General features: G+C 40.9%; 1 protein-coding gene across 2 annotated transcripts; it reads left to right on the top strand.

Annotated features, from left to right (window-relative positions):
* Positions 1-235: 235 nt before the first annotated feature.
* LOC137824244 (phosphoglucan phosphatase LSF1, chloroplastic) lies at positions 236-7,440 on the top strand. 2 transcript variants are annotated; one of them, XM_068629788.1, is made up of 10 exons: positions 236-723; positions 882-988; positions 1,792-2,251; positions 2,345-2,416; positions 2,839-2,960; positions 4,090-4,305; positions 5,656-5,761; positions 6,102-6,214; positions 6,522-6,666; positions 7,008-7,440. In XM_068629788.1, exons 1-10 carry the CDS (start codon positions 436-438, stop codon positions 7,125-7,127), a joined length of 1,749 nt encoding a protein of 582 aa, XP_068485889.1. In that variant the 5' UTR covers positions 236-435; the 3' UTR covers positions 7,128-7,440. The 2 variants fall into 2 exon arrangements, with proteins under 2 accessions (XP_068485889.1, XP_068485890.1); XM_068629789.1 differs by having other exon boundaries at positions 314-723; positions 1,792-2,234; positions 2,352-2,416.
* Positions 7,441-18,190: the final 10,750 nt, after the last annotated feature.

Below are 18,190 nucleotides of genomic sequence, written 5' to 3'. Positions count from 1 at the left end.
TTAATATAAAGTAAAACTAGTTATATAATTTTAATTTATAAAAATAAATTTAATTTGAAGTAATTAAATATTATGTATTAAATTTAAGAGGAAATAATTTCTTTGGAGAATGTTTTGTGTATTTGAAAGGTAACAGAAAATGAAGAAAATATCTTGAACAGCACCGTCTATTTAGAAAGGCGCCAAAAATGTTAAGAAGAGATATATAGTTGGATTCTACGTGGCATGTAAAGTTGAGAAAGTGTGTCCTACGCAATCGCCACGTGCACCTCGCATTCTCTTACCCTCACCCGCGTGCCCTCTCTTCCAAAATTCTTAAACAAAATAATAATAGGAAGAAAAGACGCGCTTCTCACTTCACATGCTCTGCTTCCGTAGCCATAAACCAATCCTACCTTCAATTCAATCTTCTCCTCCATAGTCACAACCTTAACCATGCTTCCACTGCAATTTGGCACGCGCCCTCTGTACCCTCCATCTCTGTTCCTGAGCAGCTCCAACGCTTGTTCCTCCTCTCGCATCCTCTACAACAACACAAACAACAAGGTCTACCTTGTTCGCTCCAAAGTGGGAACCCTCAACCTTAGGGTTTTCGCTGTGTCTGGCAACTCCTCTTACAAGATGAACCTCAACGAGTACCTCGTCACTCTCGAGAAGCCCCTCGGCATTCGATTCGCTCTAACCGCCGATGGCAAAATCATCGTCCACTCTCTCACCAAAGGGGTATGCTCCATTCATTCCTTTAAGATCTGTTTCAAAAAAAACAATTGTATTTTTAGGATTAAATAAGTTTTTGTTACCTCCAAAATTTGGACCGATATATCCGAAAAACATGTAACCCATATTTACATTTATTTGTTTATTTATTTTTCTGATGGTAGGGTAATGCGGAGAGGTCCAGGATAATTATGGTGGGCGACACTTTGAAGAAAGCTGGCGATTCGTCTCAGAACACTCTCGTCGAGATTAAAGACGTTGGAAATACACAGTATGCCTCCTGATTTTGCTCTAGGACATGTTTGGATTCGGGAAACCGTTAAATTTAGATTATTGTAATTATAATATATTACAATAATGTGACTATAAAAACTAATAATATAAATAAATGGCGATTAAAATTTACGCAGTAATATTTTTTATAGCTTTTCATAATGTAGGACAGTGTGAACTTCGATAAAACTTTCCCTTAATTTTCTGTTCTGTTTTTATCCAACAACAAAAAACTTGGTTTCAACCTTAGGGATGTCAATGTTATTTATTCTATAAATAACTTAGGTTTGAAATTGTGGATGCAGTTACATAGTTTCCTTGCAATCTGGTGTGAAATTCACACTCTGGAAAATTGCAGACAAATGTAATTTGATTGTAGTCGCGATGAGTCCAAATCCTTGACACTGGCCAATATCATGGTTGCGGAAAGTTTTTGAAAACCTTGATATAACCATTCACGAGCATTCACTTGATAACCCAAGTGGTGGTTCGTGACGCCTAACTGCTTACTGGTGGTCAATAGGATCGAGAAAAGGCAGAAGATTGGCATTATGTCATGGATGCTTTAGTTTCAGTTTCAGCTTCTGCTTGAGTATGTTTTTCTTTTAATTTGAAAGAGAAAATTCTCAATTTTATCTCAACATGGTATTATTCTTTTGTACCCTTTTTCTCTACTAGAAACGGGCCAACAGTTCTAAGATGCCTTTAAAAGGTGTGAAGGTACTTTTTCATTGACCATCACAATGTATTATGTTCATCAGTGTGTTGTTTTTATTTTTTTCAGTCTTTTGGTTTCCTCAGGAAGGTGCTAAATGAGCAAACAAGTTCTTTTAGTTTGGTTCTTGAGAGGCCCACATCTCCTTTTCCTATTCAACTACTGCACAAGATGAGTGATCTCGAAATAGTGTTTAATAGAGGGCGAGTTCCTATTGTCACATGGAACAATACTCTATTGGCATCAAATTTACAATCATCTAGTGAGAGCAGTGGGAATTCTGGATTTTTGATGTTCAACTCAAAGTTTCTCAAGCCAAATGCAAACAAGTTATTGGGCAACCAAAATCAACGTTCCATCACCCATGGTGAGAGAAACTTCTTTACTGAACACACACCACAAATTGCTTGTGTTTTTACTGAAGAAGTGTGTGGAGCTGGAGATTGGGGTCATGGAAATTTCCCACTTGAGGAGTATATTCAGGCTCTAGATCGTTCCAAGGATGAGATGTACTATAACCACTCTCTTGGTATGTGTTATAGTAAGGTATAGCATTCATTACAATGTCTTTATTAAAATTTGTTTGATAGCACACTTTCTATAATACTTACAAAATATTGATATCTTATAAATTCTTAGATTACAGAGCAAATTTATGTGGGATCTTGTATACAAACAGAAGATGATGTAGAGACCTTGTCAAAAGTTGAGGTATGGACATTGTCACCTTAATTTCGTAAGAGCCTCCCTAATCCTCGTTTAATGCCTTATAGTCAATGCGAAAATGAATTACTTAATTCAATCTTCCGTTGTGAAACTTGAATGTATTTAATAGGAAAACATTTTTGTAGTTATCAAGTATCAACCAATATTTGCCATTTAATTTATTACAGCAGTGTGCTAAGAAAAATAACTTCTGTTAAATGAGCCGAAGTATTTTGAGTCAAAGGTATGTTGTGGCATGAAAATTTTGGATTCTTAAATGTGCCACAGTTTTCTGTTACTATTAGCATCTCCTAAACTAATTACCCTAAAAATTGTTTTTTTTTTGTACTGTAATAACTTCTATGAGATGTTTTCTTTTTATATCAAGCATTATATCCTTGTCATATCGTAGGAATGTTTCGCTACAGGGAATTACTGCTGTTCTGAACTTCCAAAGTGGAACTGAAGCTGAAAATTGGGGAATCAATGCAAAATCGATCAATGAATCTTGTCAAAGGAATAATATTCTCATGATCAACTATCCTATTCGGTAATATAGGGTCCAGAACTTGCTAATTTATTTAAATTTTGCAGAATTTATGTAATAATATGATAATTTGTCTTCTGTTGGGATAACTTCATCCAATAATTTTATTTGTTAAAAGATGTATTTGGGTAAATAACTTAATTAAGTACTTTGTGAATACTTACTTATTATAAAAGCTTTCATGTTAGGAATCATTATGCAACGCCTAGGACACCAGAATATCGAACCATGAACGAAGAAAGGCATGAGATAAAAGCAAACATATTGGCTATTCATTGTGAGACCCTAATTCTCGAATGGAGTACATCTCAGCTACGCTGATACTTCAAGTAACAACAATCATCTGCCATCACATGAAAAAAGTATTATTAAAAAATAGAAAAAAAAAAAAAATACAAATAAAAAATATGGGGGGACTAGACTAAAATCTATATGTTAACAAAAATGATACATAGGTAGACTATATCTTTTAATAAAAAATTCTAAGAACAAACTAGATGAAAGTTTATTATACCAATGAATTCTTTATGAATAAAATTTCCTAAAAATTTTACAAATTAAACCCTCCTTAGATTTAAAAAAGAGATTGATAAAATGATGGAATGTAGAGGGAGATCAACATTTAGTATTGATATTGGTTCACCCTACATAGTAAGGTTGCATCTGGTGGCTGATATCTGGATGCTGACTGAGCCAAACTAAGAAAATAGAAAGATACAGGGATATTCCTAATCCTCACTTCCCCACTCTACGTTCAAACTACTCAAGTACTTTATCAAACAAGCATCTCTAGGCTCAAACTCAAATACTTTCTCAAACAATACTCTACACAACTCTTCTCTCTGTTCTACATGCCAGACTGTCTTACCTTCATTTTCCATTTTCCATTTTGATTTTTTTTCACTTCATTTGTCACCCTTTTCCCCTCTGATTGTTACTTTATGCTGTGAATTACCAAAAGAGGAATACTAATAAATAAGCGTTGTTGGTCGTTTAATACAGTGATCCTAAAGTCAGTTAAAAAAATTAAGTTTCATGTGGAAATGGAATTCAAAGTTCCGATGACTCTAATTTTGCTTCCTCTCAGACTGATTTCTGGTTTTATTTGAGCCTTCTTTAATTCTGTTTATAGGGAGGGAGATTCTTATGATATGAGGAAAAAACTCCCATTTTGTGCGGGGCTTCTATTACGTTTGCTAAGGAAGAATCTTCGTGTTTTTGTTACTTGCACTTCTGGATTTGATCGGTCTCCTGCTTGTGTGATTGCCTACCTACATTGGATGACAGATGTTTCCCTTCATGCAGCATATACTTGGGTCACTGGGATGCACAATTGTAGACCTGACAGGTTCATTTTGCCAAACTTCAAACACTTTTTGCATCATATGTTTACTGTTCCATTATTCTGTTAAAGAGGACATGATCATCATGCTATGTATTCATGTAAAAGCATTTATATTTATATGCGCAAAGGGTAATTTAGCAAAGTTTCTTTCTCTTTTGGGGCATGGGAGATAATTATCTGTGAGTTCTGTCTGAGCCCAAAAAATTTAAATTAATTATTAGCTATTAGCTTATATGTTATCCACTATTTTCTATGATTTATATGTACTTTCCGAATATTAGTGAAGTTCTTGTGGTGGTATCTCAGAATATCTTCATGTTTTCTTAATGGTCTCTTCCAGACATTCTTTTTTGTTTCTTTTCACTGGCCTCTATTTGTGTTGATAGGAAAAAGATAACAAGGAAGTGTTTAGAATGTGGGATGGAACATGACATACGGCTGTTGTTTGCTTTATATATTTTAAGAAAAGAAAAAGACAAAACATAAGTCAACAACAGTGGTATGGTACATTTTGGTTTCACCTTTTAGGAGAACGGAACTAGATAAACTGTTCTGATCTATTCTGTTTGCATGCCAAATGCTTATGGGTTATTTGGGAAAGTATTAAAGATTGTGAATTATTAGTGATGATAGCATGGTAGTTAGAATTAACGATTCGTATGATACAAATCGCGGTTCGATTCAAACAGGACCTTATCGATTCAAATCAGGTCCTGAATCGTTTTTGGGCATGAATCGAATCATGAATCGCGTGAATAGTGGATTCTCGATTCTATTTCCGATTCGGTTCCAATATTTTCGAATCAATCATATTCTGGAAAATCATTCTTGAAATTCGAAAAAGGAAACGAAAGATAGTGAAAATCAGAAAAAAAAGAAGAAAGATAGTGAAAATCCCAAAAAGGAGATGAAAGATTTAATTTTTTCCAAAAATCTCAAAAAACTTAATAAAAAGAACAAAATGGACAGTCACAGAGACCATGAATTTGCCTATAAAAGTGAAGAACGCAATGGGGAAGAATGCAGTGGGGAGAATAGAAAAGTCATAACATTTTAACTTCATATTTTGATTTTTGATTTAAAAATATATCATATTTTATCTATTATGTATCTTACGATTCATAATAAGATTCGATTCGATTCACGATTCAAAAAAATCGAAAAACGATTCACGATTCGAATCTCGATTCGAATCTCGATTCTATAACCATGGATGGTAGTAGTTTTAGTGAATTGCGTATGCTGTGAGAAATGCTAGGTAAATTGTTATGCTTTTTTAGTTTGAAATATAAATTTGGTTTGATATATCACTTTCTCATTTACAAAAAGTATTTCATTGAGATCTAACTGCAGGCCGGCAATTGCATGGGCTACTTGGGATCTTATAGCAATGGTTGAAGATGGTGAACATGATGGACCTCCTACACATGCTGTCACATTTGTGTGGAATGGTCATGAGGTATGAAGTTATATTTCCAATGCTGTGTTGTTGCTAATTTATCTTTTGATTCTTGAGTTAGAAGTGTTTTTTCTGTAATACTATTAGTAGAAATTGATCAACAGTAGTTCATTTTAATCCTTTCTGTTGTATATTCATATATTTGAGTGGAAGGGTCCTTCCATGAGGTCATAAACATGTAATATAGCTTTATAGCTTTCAACGTTGGCTAATTTATCTGTTTATTCTTAAACAGGATTGAGAGATTAAATCTAAATCTTCTCCATTGTTATTCAGAATTATCTTAGTTTCAAGGTTCTTATAGTTTTTCATACCACTCCTTTTGGTTTTAATGTTTCAGGGTGAGGATGTAACTTTGGTGGGAGACTTTACCGGAAATTGGAAAGAACCACTCAAGGCAAAGTTCCAAGGTGGATCAAGACATGAAGCAGAAGTTAAACTTGCACAAGGAAAGTATGTGCTAAAAGTTTACTATTTTTTTTTTTTTCTGTAGATTAAGTATATGCTTTTTCTTTCTCAACTTGATGACCTAATTGGCTATGATTTCTCGGCAAGTAATTTTTTGAATATTCAAATCCGTGCCATTTGTGTAATTTTTGTTGTATGATTCTTGTATCTGAAGCATAAAACTGTTTCCCACTGCCCTGCTCTTCTTCGCCACTCACCCAAAACGATTCCCCAGACAATTTAACATTTGCTAGATTTTTCACCATTTAATAATTTTGTTGCACTTCAATGTGTCATAATTCCTTTCCATCAGGTATTACTACAAGTTCATTGTAAATGGCCAGTGGAAGCATTCAACTGCTTCACCAGCAGAAAGGGATGACAGAGGAAATGTTAACAATATAATTGTGATTGGTGAAACTGCCAATGTTCGGCCTTCTGTTCAGCACCAGCTGAAAGTATGTTTCCAATCAATATTTGTATTTTTGCATTTTGATTAATCTACATATCGTCCTATATGATATATTTCTAATAGTACAATTTTTCCTGTGCAATTTTTTAGGCACTGCAACTGCAGCTTAGCTGATCTAAAGAAATTATCTTTTGCAGATTTAGAATTTGATTTCTGCTTTTACTTATTACTACTAATCTTCATTGTGAGACTAGTCTGCATTTTCTATATTTCTTCACGGTTAATGCATTTGTGTGTCAAGTAAAAACTTAGCTAGAATTCGTATGTCATGTATTTGTTACAGCAAGATTTAATCATTTAATCACTGCCTGATCTTTGTTGTTCTAGGATGCTAACGTTGTCAAGGTGATTGAAAGGCCTTTGAATGAAAAAGAGCGATTTATGCTGGCAAAAGCAGCTCGTTGTATTGCTTTCTCTATCTGTCCGATCACATTATCCCCCAAATAGTTGCAGGAAAATACCATAATGTACAGAATTGCAGTTGTTGCACATGTTACTGAGGCCTATAAAATTTGGTCACAGCACAGACTAATCATACGCTGGGTATGTCTTGGCATATTTTGTGCACACTAAACTTGCCTCAGTTTCAGCAGGCCTACCCTTTTGCCTCATTCTGTACTAGGTATTAAACACTCCAACTCAGTATAAATTCACATGTATGTAGTACTGGCATATTCATTTCACTTCATAAACCATAGCATTTTATGTAATTTGGTTATAATTGTGAAGTTGTTTCTAGTAAATCAACATGCTTTGTCCATTTTTTTAGCATTCGAATATTCAGATATATTCCCTAACTAGTACGTTGACCGCACGGGAAATTTTACAATATTCTATATATTAATATTATAATTAAAAAATATTATTTTTTTACATATAAAAATTGTAAAATTGAGCAAATGAAATTAAAATGTTAAAAAATTTAACTTAACTTATTATAAATTTATAATATTAGTAGTCCATAAATTAATTATAAATAAAAAGAAAAATAAAAAGAAAAAGGAATGAATAAATTTGTCATTAAATACATTACAATAAAAAAACAATAATTATAATTTAAACAAATTTATATTATATAAATATTTATCTAATATGTTTTTATAAGATATTTACGAAGAAGAAAAGTACTCTTTATCAACTTCATGTTTTATCAACTTCATGTTAATCGGTAAAAAAATTTCAGAACAATTATTACAATTAAAAAATTAATTAATTCATTATATTATACTTATAAAAGTAATAAAAAATGTGTGTTTTTTTCAGAAATATGTTAAATTTATGAAATCATTTTTTATCAATTAAAATGTAATATAATACAAAATAAAATATGAAAAAATATAAATACATTGAAATAGTATTCATAAAAATAACTAAAAATCTTAAAATTCATACATATGTGATCCTGCCTGTTGACCAGAATGTTGGAACTTGCCTCGTCAATGGATCGACGCGTGCACCGCTTCTACCTCCGTCCTTCGTCGCGATCCACTTCAAGAATCTGCAAAAGAACAGAGCGGCGCCGCTGCGGCCGATCGCACTCCAACGTCCAAGTCAGTGACTGAACCACCAAATACTTCAAGAGCAAACACTCAAGAACTCTCAAGGAACCGTGCAATGCTCTCTCTCAGTATGCTCAAGAACTCGCAAGCGTAAAGAGTATAATCTGAACGTGCGTACCTCGAAAGTTCGTTAAGAAACCCTTAAATACCTGGTCACTTTCTCTCTCCTGGCAGTTACGCAGCTGGACACATGGCACGCATCCAGTCGTACACGTGCCATCATCTGGAGCCTCCTTGACTTGGGTGCTGCTTCTGACTCTCTTTTGGCTAAGTTACTTATGCATGGTACTGCCCAGTACATAGCTAACTTGGGAGTGCGATCTCTACTGGAATTGGCGAGTTAGGGTGCCTTCGTACACCTTACCTGTGGTCTCGCCGGCCGCCTTCATAATCTGCACCATCTTCATCTTCGGCGATGTGCTTGCTCCGGCGATCTCCAATCACTTGGTCGCCTGAGTTTACATCTAGCGACTTCATCTTTAACCTGGTGATCGCCGGTTCTGGTATGCTGGAGATCGGAGCACGCCAACTTAATAACTGGCGACTACACGAGTCCCCCGACTTCCTTCCCTTCTGCCAACCTGGCGTCTTGTCAACACGCCTATACTGTAGCTGGATGCCACATCATCACTTCCGACTACCAGGGCGGTACACAAGCCCCCCAGTCTTAAGCGAAGACTTGTCCAGCGAAAAGACTAAAGGAGTCACGTCATCTACGTGGCACTGGCGCAGAATTCCAAGCGGTTGTACTTTCTGCTCCTCTGACGCTCCACCAAACATTTCCCCATCGTTCGACACGTGGCTTCATCAACGGTTACCTTCAGTTAACGTTTGCGCTTCCCAAACCCATTTCGAAAAACCCTTAAACCCATTTCGCTCCACTGTTCCATCACTTTCTTCGTATTCTCAGACGCTCCAACTCTCTTCTGCAAAAAAGCTCTCAACGTTCTTCAACTTCCCGAATCACCAACTTCCTTCGTCACTCTTCCGATCATAAAAAGGTACTTCCTTTCCTTCTTCTGTTGGTTTTTCCTGCATTTTAACCGACTCGCATCATCCTTTAACTGTCTGGTGCATACGTTGTGGGTTGTTTTCTCCATTTCTCCTTTCTCGTAACTTAGGGCTCTGTCAGCGTCACAACGAACCTGCGTTCGTTCGTTTTTTACCCTTTCCTCATGATCGAGTCAGCCTCTGCGAACCCTGATCGTTTTTCCTTTTCTTTTTCCTCTGCAGCTTTCGCAATGACTCGCTCAAAGATCACCCCAAATGCTCCTCCTTCATCACGAAACCCCTCTTCACAAGCACACACGACCCACCGCGAGTACGTGGCGCTTCGTCTTCTCAGGCTGAGAGGCCTGCACCCTCTCGCCCCAACTTGGCTCAGGCCACTCCACCCGTTGCCGGAGGTGCCTCTGTTCCCTCCCAAGACTTCAAAAACCTGTACCCCTGGGCCACCTCAACTTTGTTGAGGGAAACGTCTTCTGTAAATTCTGCGGGGGCAGTTCTGCGACTAAAGAAAGAGGATGAGCCCCACCAATCATTCCATAAGGAGCGTGACGAAAATATGACAGTGCTGCCTTGCCCCCCCGACCTGCCAGTTTGCGCTGACGACAAGGCAAACAACGGTGGACCCTTCTGCTTCGTTTACACAACCTTGTTCAAGAAGGTGAAACTCAGGTTTCCCTTCACTCGCTTTGAGAGGGAGCTTCTCACCGAGCTCAACATCGCCGCCGCCCAGCTCCATCCCAACAACTGGGCGTTCGTGCGGGCGTTCCAAGTCATGTGCGACCACCTGGGGTTGTCAGCATCAGTAGATGTTTTCTTGTTTCTTTTTGAAGCCAAGCACCCAGGAGATCGCCTATGGGTCAGCTTGAATGGGATTGCTGGGAGGTCAATCCTCTCTATCTTCCAGCAATCCTACAAAGACTGGAAGGGCAAATTCGTCCAGGTGCGCCCCAACGAGAAGGACGCCTCTCTGCTCGATGGTTTCCCCTTGTATTGGGTAAACAAGGGGAACAAAGAGTCCAAGAGTAGCTTCAGGAGGCCAAGAAGCCCTGATAGCATGGGTGCCTTGGACAGAGACCTCTGCTTTTTCTGGAAGAGCGTGGCAGATGCCAACATCACCTTCCTCGCCACCACGCTCATCTGCTTCGAATTCTTCGAGGACCAACTCGAAATTCGCATAGGTTAGAACGTCTAAGTTATTTCCTTGACATTATCTCTGTTAACTGTTTCTGGGTGTCTTGTGCGTTGTGCGCAAGACTTTGGTTTTATTTTCTGCACCATTTATCTGCTTTGCTGCATACTGCCTTATGCATTTATTTTCTCTCTGAGCTAACCATGCATTTTCGCTCTATGCAGATAATATGTTGGGCCAGGGCAAGCTCACTGAACTGAGGAAGCTCGCTCGAACCCACGGGTTGGCATCGGGTTCCCAAACCGTGCCAAACTCTGTGGTGGAGATCGCCGCTGCTCAGGGCAGATCCCCACCAAAAGGCCCAACTCCTCCCGATGTCCAACCCGCCAACCAACGCCAAAAGCTTGTCCTCAGGAGATCCAAGAGGAAAGCCCCCCAAGTAGTCCACAAGGAGGAAGAGGAAGACGACGAGGCTACTGAAGATGGCCTTGTCACGAAGAGGAAGAGGGTGGCACCTTCCTCACCACCTGCTCCACCCCCTCTTCCAACATCAACACCGCCATCTACACCTGCTCCGCCTCCAACATTGCCACCCCCACCAGCTCCTGCCTCACCAGTCCAAGCAATTCCATTGGCGTCTGCGCCACCTGCGGTTGAGGCCCCCGAGCCAAACTTCATGGAGGACCCCCCGAGTGCCTCCACGCCTTGTGCAACAGCTGGAGGGGGTCCTCCTTCAAATGCCTCAGCCGCAGACGTTGCTCCAATCGGGGATGAGGTTGCCCATAACTCTCCAATCCTGATTACTGAATCCCCGACGTCGCCACCGCACCAAGAAGCACCTGCTGAACAACCAACTAAAGAAGGTGGCGGCGAGAGCCAACAACAGGCCCACCCGGCGCCTCCACAGACAGGTCTCTCTATTGAGGTTAAGAGGATGTGGGAGCCTTTCTCTGCTAAACTGAAAATGATGGCAGAAGACTTCGCCACCATTATCTCTAGAGCTGTGGAGAGCTCCACCAGGAAGCTCCAGGATGACCTCTTCAACCTTCGAACTGAGAATAGCACTATGAGGGTTGAGGTGGAGAAGTTATCCTTCAATCTGACACTCGCGGAGATTGAACACTCCCGAGTAGAAGATGCGATGAGCACCGAGCTCCGGTTGGCGCGCAAGGAGGCCACCGATCTACGCCACAAGGTGCAGCTTCTGGCTCAAGAGAAGATTGAGCTGGAGAGCAAGATTGTACCTTATCGCGTTAAGGTGGCTGACCTAGAGGCCTTAATAAAAACTGACGCCGCCAAGGTGAAGAAACTGGAGCAAAGGTCAGCTGATCGGGAGATCTTCCTGGGAAAGGTGGAAAAAGAAAGGGACGACACCATGGCGAAACTTGCTGAAGCCAACATAGAGAAGGGGAAAATCGCTGCTGAATTGGGCCAGGTGCAGGAAGAATCCAAGAAGGTTGCTGAAGACCTTCTCCAAGCTCAAGAAACCATTGAAAAACTCAAGAAGCAGGCTGAAGAGCTGGAGCAGCAGAACAAGGGGCTGAAGGAACAAACTGAAGAACTCAAGAAACAGATTGAAGAACTTAATCTGAGTGCTACCCAAATTCTGGCTGCTGGATTCGAGGCCGCACGGGAACAGTTTGCCTGCTTGTTCCTCGATCTGGATCTTAGCATGGTGTCCCTTAACAACGAGGTGGTGGATGGGAAGGTGGTTCCCGCTGAAGACTGATCAATTTCCTCCATCCACTACCTTTATGCTTTCTCTTTGTATTTTGTAATGAACTTTTTTCTTTTTCTGTTTATGTACCCCGAACTGATATTTACTTAATGTCAAGACCTTTGCATTTCTTCTTGTAACTTCTTTAGCTGCTCTAACTTTCCTTGCACAGTTTACTTCAAGAAATGACTTAGTAACTTCATAAGCGTAATCATATTCTTAACTGCTTCGAACCGCTTCAACTTCAAATAACAACCACTTTAACAACTTGTAATCTCAATGCAATGAACTTCAGCGTAAAATCATTCTTCAAACGACGAACCTTAACTTCAACTACTGGCTTAAAACATCTTTTCACCCGATCTGCTTCATCAAAAATGGGTCTTTAACTTTCTCGCCACAGCTTGAACTTTTTCTGGTTGCCAAAGACTCTTGGCGATATCAGCTTCTTTCTGGTTCCACAACTTGGCCATTGTTCCTTCATCTGGGGGTAGAGGCGCCTTTCAGATCCTTCTTTACCTCCTTGAGCTTCAGAACAAGAGACCGGGTGGCTAGGCGTTCTCTTCGAACCTACCTTAGCCATCCTCCAAACTTCTTCCACCCTTTACACCATACCTGAACTCGTTCGAGACGAGAAGGATTTTATCTTGCCTGAACTCGCTCATAGGCGAGAAGGTCTTTAACTCGCCTGAACTCGCTCATAAGCGAGAAGGTCTTTAACTCGCCTGAACTCGCTCATAGGCAAGAAGGTCTTTAACTTGTCTCTACATTGCCCCAGGGGTTACATCTCCTCCCCCCCAGAAACACTGAGGACTTTCGCTGGTGCCTTTACATTGCCCCAGGGGTTACATCTTCTCGCCCCCAGAAACACTGAGGACTTTTTACTGGTGCCTCTACATTGCTCCAGGGGTTACATCTTCTCGCCCCCAGAAACACTGAGGACTTTTCACTGGTGCCTCTACATTGCTCCAGGGGTTACATCTTCTCGCCCCCAGAAACACTGAGGACTTTTCACTCTTTCACTCTTTTTGGCCACACCGTGTGATCCTGCCTGTTGACCAGAACGTTGGAACTTGCCTCGTCAATGGATCGACGCATGCACCGCTTCTACCTCCGTCCTTCGTCGCGATCCACTTCAAGAACCTGCAAAAGAACAGAGCGGCGCCGCTGCGGCCGATCGCACTCCAATGCCCAAGTCAGTGACTGAACCACCAAATACTTCAAGAGCAGACACTCAAGAACTCTCAAGGAACCGTGCAATGCTCTCTCTCACAGTATGCTCAAGAACTCGCAAGCGTAAAGAGTATAATCTGAACGTGCGTACCTCGAAAGTTCGTTGAGAAACCCTTAAATACCTGGTCACTTTCTCTCTCCTGGCAGTTACGCAGCTGGACACGTGGCACGCATCCAGTCGTACACGTGCCATCATCTGGAGCCTCCTTGACTTGGGCGCTGCTTCTGACTCTCTTTTGGCTAAGTTACTTATGCATGGTACTGCCCAGTACATAGCTAACTTGGGAGTGCGATCTCTACTTGAATTGGCGAGTTAGGGTGCCTTCGTACACCTTCCCTGTGGTCTCGCCGGCCGCCTTCATAATCTGCACCATCTTCATCTTCGGCGATGTGCTTGCTCCGGCGATCTCCAATCACTTGGTCGCCTGAGTTTACATCTGGCGACTTCATCTTTAACCTGGGATCGCCGGTTCTGGTATGCTGGAGATCGGAGCACGCCAACTTAATAACTGGCGACTACACGAGTCCCCCGACTTCCTTCCCTTCTGCCAACCTGGCGTCTTGTCAACACGCCTATACTGTAGCTGGATGCCACGTCATCACTTCCGACTACCAGGGCGGTACAATATGCATCAACAGATTTTTACAAAAAAATTGCAACGAACTTAATACTTAAATGATTAATTAATAATAAACAGTATATAAAGAATACAATAAATATAAACAATTCATAATATTAACACAAAATATGATTAAAGATTTGTATTACTTTAATATAGTGACAATTGTTATAACACGTCAACACAACACATTATAAATATACCACATAATAAAATAAAATTATATTAATTTATGTATGTACATTGCAAATAATATATTCAAATAAATTGAATATAAATACTATTAAACATAATATTAAATAAAAAAACATCAAATTATATTAAATAAAATTGCAGAAAAGAAATACAAAACATATATAAACATAAATCAATGACATGAAAATAAATTTAAATTTTATTTTTCAAAAAAAATTAATAAAAATTTAAAATAAATTATTATTAGGCTATCATTTGAACTCGTGTGTCTTTTGAAAATAAACTTAATATTTATTAATAAAAATAAATTTTATATTATAAAATAAATTAATTTTTTTTATCATATTTAAATTATAATAATAATATCATAAATAATTTTAATAAAAAATACTATAAAATTTGGTAAGTAAAAATAAACACTTATGTAAAAAAATATTCATCCTAAAAAGTGTATAGTTTGAATGTAATAATTTGGTATGTTAACACCTACTTCAAAAATAATTTTATCTCCTTCTTTTAAGTCATTTAACATATATAAATTATTTCATCTCACTCTAAGTTTTGTTAACTTATATGACGCGATTTTATATAAAAATATAATTATATAATTTAATATATATATATATATATATAAATATAAATATAAATGTAAATGTGAATAAAAAAATAAAAAATACAAATCTGTTCCCGCCGGTTGACCAGGGACGTCTTCGTACGTGGCTTCTGATCGCGAGCTAGGACACCTTCGTTTTGCGCCGTCGTGAGTACCTGAAAAGAAGTGAACAAAGGGGCGCTCTCGCGGCCGTTTGCACTCCGACGATCAAGTCAGCTAGCGAGAAACATCAAAGAACACACCTCCGTATCGAGCACCGTGAATGGATGCTCTGAAGGTGGTTTGAATAACTGAGTAACTGATTTTCTCCCTAATTGCCTGTGCGTACAGTGGGTTCGCGAGCAAACAACTAGGGTGTGTGTAAACTGAAACTGGATCCCTGTCTCAAACGTCTAAAGCCTCTTTTAAACGTCTCAAGCATTCAAAGCATCTTAAAGTGCATTTAAAGCGTCTTAAAGCGCATTTAAGGCGTTTAAAAACGTTCAACGCGTTTAAAACGTTCAAAGCATTTAAAGCGTTTAAAGTGCTTTTAAAGCGTTTGAAACGTAAACTCAATAAAACGCACCTTAGCAAACTTTCAGGGCAATGTGTACACCCTGTTGATTTAGTACTTACTGCCCTGTGTTCTTCAGACTTGATCACTATTCTACGTGGAGGGCCTTACAGCGCCGTTACCCAACTTAGGGATAATCCATCGTGTAAGTCCTCCTTTCTCGAAGTGCATCTGGCGCAAGGGGTGACTTTCTGGGTGCCAACTCATGCGCCCCAACCTCTAGTCACTCGCCCTGGGAGTGTATCTACCTTCCTCTTGTACCATGCACATGGTTCGCCCCTGGGCGTGGCCCTCTCATGGGTCGTATCTGTCCCAGGGGTCTCCCAGCGGTGGCGTGGGTACTTCACGAGTCAGGTTACCCCCTACTGGTACTAGAACTATGGCCTTGAAGCCACCTGTCTCTTACTGCTCTGAGGTACTGAGGCCTTTCGTGGTTTCGCCCCCTCCACGGTCTTTCCTACCCGTGGGTATCGGGGGGTGACACCGTCGATGCCTTATCCTGGCAACGCCTCATCCTGGCGACACCTTAACCTGGCGACGCTTACACCTGGCGACGCCTTAAGCGGTCAACCTGTTGACTTTCCTCCCTGGGCTCCCTGGATGGGTCCCACCATATGTTTGACTTTGACTTTGGTCAACGCCCGGGGACGGGACGGTACACAAGCCCCCCAGTCTTGAGCTGACACTTGTTTAAGCAAAAAGACTAAGGCCTCGCCCTATTATCCACGTGGCATTCCTGCTGACGTGACATTCCCTTGAGCAGTTGACGTGACATTCTCTGAGTAGCTGACGTGACATTCTCTGCGCTGAAGATGTGACGTTTTAAGTTGCTCGTTAATCTCTTGACACGTGGCACGATCCTATGGCTGGGGATGAGTGCTGCTAGCGCTTCATTCACTCTTTCGCATTCTCACCACTGTTCACCTTCTTCTCCAAAAGCTTTCTCTGCATTCTCTCTTCGCACCCCCAACCTTCGTCAATCCGATCACTCAAAGGTACGGGTTTTCCTCTCCGATGACTCTTTCCCTTTACTGTATTGCTCTTATAACTGCCTGGGACTGTTTATTTTTTCTTGCATTCGTGTTCTTCTTCCTCACTTCTCTATTTCCCCCTTTCTGAACTTCTCGCGTGGGTAGAGGTTTTCTTAGGGTTTTCTCTTCCCCTTTCCGCCTTAACCCCATTTGCTAAACCTTTTTCCTTTCTTCCTTCTTCAGCTTTTTAATCAAACCATGGCGCGTACAAAAACAACCGCCAATCCACCACCCCCAGGGATCAACTATAGGGCTCTCTACTTCTGGGCCTCCGACGAGCTCTTAGCCGAATGCTCGACTTTGACCACCGTTGAAGACGTGGAGAACCATCTGGGTGACCCACGTCTATACAACTTCAACGCCTTCCACAATAGACACGACTCCCACATCTCCGTTCGTCACGCCACCCCCGGGGAGTCGGTTTGCGTGGATGATAGGTCCAACGACAGCAAACCCTTTTTCTTCCTCTACCAGATGGTGTTCAAACGAACCGGCCTGCGCCTTCCCTTCTTAGGCTTCGAGAGGAACTGCTCACTGAAATAAACGTAGCCCTTGCCCAGCTACACCCCAACAGTTGGGCATTCATCAGGGCGTTTGAAATCCTGAACGGGTACTTGGGCCTGCTACCCTCAGTGGACATCTTCCTCCACTTTTTCGAAGTGAAGAAGCAAGGGAAAAGCCTCTGGGTGAGCTTCTCTGGGGTCACCGGAAGGATCATCCTCACCCTCTTCCAGAATTCTTACAAGGGGTGGAAAGGTAAGTTCTTCAGGGTGTGCTGCACAAAACGCGACCCCGCAGCCCTGGATGGCTTCCCCTTGTACTGGGTGAAAGAGCCAAGGCTGATCAAGCCCAAGTCCCTTGACGAACTACCCTCTGCTGATAGAGAGGTATGTGTTGCTCTAGCTGGCATAAGAATTGCCTTCAACACCGCGGAGCTCATAACTCGTGAATTTGATGCAGACGCCCTATCTCAGTACTTTGGTAGGAGAATCTGCGGCTATGCTTGTCTTTTTATCTTTTCTCTTCAATGTGCTTTCTCTTTTTGCTGTATGTGCTGTTTATCTGCCCCAAACGTCTATGTGTAACTATGTGTATATGACACTTCATGCTTAACTGGTATTGGCTCTAACTCTATGTTTTTTTGCTTGTCTTGGTGCAGCCTCAGTGATGGACTCATCAAGGCGTCTTGCTCTGGCCAAGGCTTTGAAGACTCGCAACAAGGCGACTGCTGCGAAAGCTGGCGCCCTTGACACCCCCATGGCTGAGAGAAACCCCTCAGAAACCCCGCAAAGTCCAAATTCACCACATACTGCCCCAACAATCAATTCACCCCACACTCTCCAAACACCCAACTCACCTCCTCCAATCGCTGCAGTCCCACTGGCTGTGGCCCACACCTCTACCCCAGCCCCCCTTGACAAGCGCAAGGGCGTTCTTGTGGTCCCCTTTGATGACGAAGGCTCAGGCGAGGGGCAGGTCTTCAAGAGGAGGAGGACTGATAGAGATCAAGCTCAAGAGGACATGGAGGCCAATCAACAAGATCAAGAAGAGGTAGAGGCACAAATGGAGGACGCCCATGGAGGTCAAAGCCCACCTCAAAGGATTACAAGAAGCATGTTCAAAGCTTTAGGAGCTAGGGGACATTTATTTTCTCTTTTTGTAATTTCTTTAGTTGAAGGTGCTTAGAGGGAAACATTAGAAACCTCTTTTGTTATAGCATCTTTTAGGCTTTAGTTAGGAGCTTTAGGAGGGGGGGTGCGTTAGTAGATAGGTGTAGGAGTAGAATAGGAGGTGCCAAAGTGAAGGAAGAGGTCACACCTCCCTCATGCCTTGCAATTGGCGCCGGTTCTAG

This window comes from Phaseolus vulgaris, chromosome 8 (assembly GCF_000499845.2).
Source record: "Phaseolus vulgaris cultivar G19833 chromosome 8, P. vulgaris v2.0, whole genome shotgun sequence".
NCBI classification, from domain to species: Eukaryota; Viridiplantae; Streptophyta; class Magnoliopsida; order Fabales; family Fabaceae; genus Phaseolus; species Phaseolus vulgaris.
The sequence above is the reverse complement of the archived record's forward strand: the minus strand, read 5'-3'. Positions and strand labels throughout refer to the sequence as shown.

Excerpts from the sequence above, each read along its gene's own strand:
- LOC137824244 (XM_068629788.1), top strand. The coding sequence starts at position 436 with ATGCTTCCACTGCAATTTGGCACGCGCCCTCTGTACCCTCCATCTCTG. Across the intron at positions 4,306-5,655 it reads CACAATTGTAGACCTGACAG|GCCGGCAATTGCATGGGCTA; the intron begins GTTCATTTTGCC and ends ATCTAACTGCAG. Across the intron at positions 6,215-6,521 it reads GTTAAACTTGCACAAGGAAA|GTATTACTACAAGTTCATTG; the intron begins GTATGTGCTAAA and ends CCTTTCCATCAG.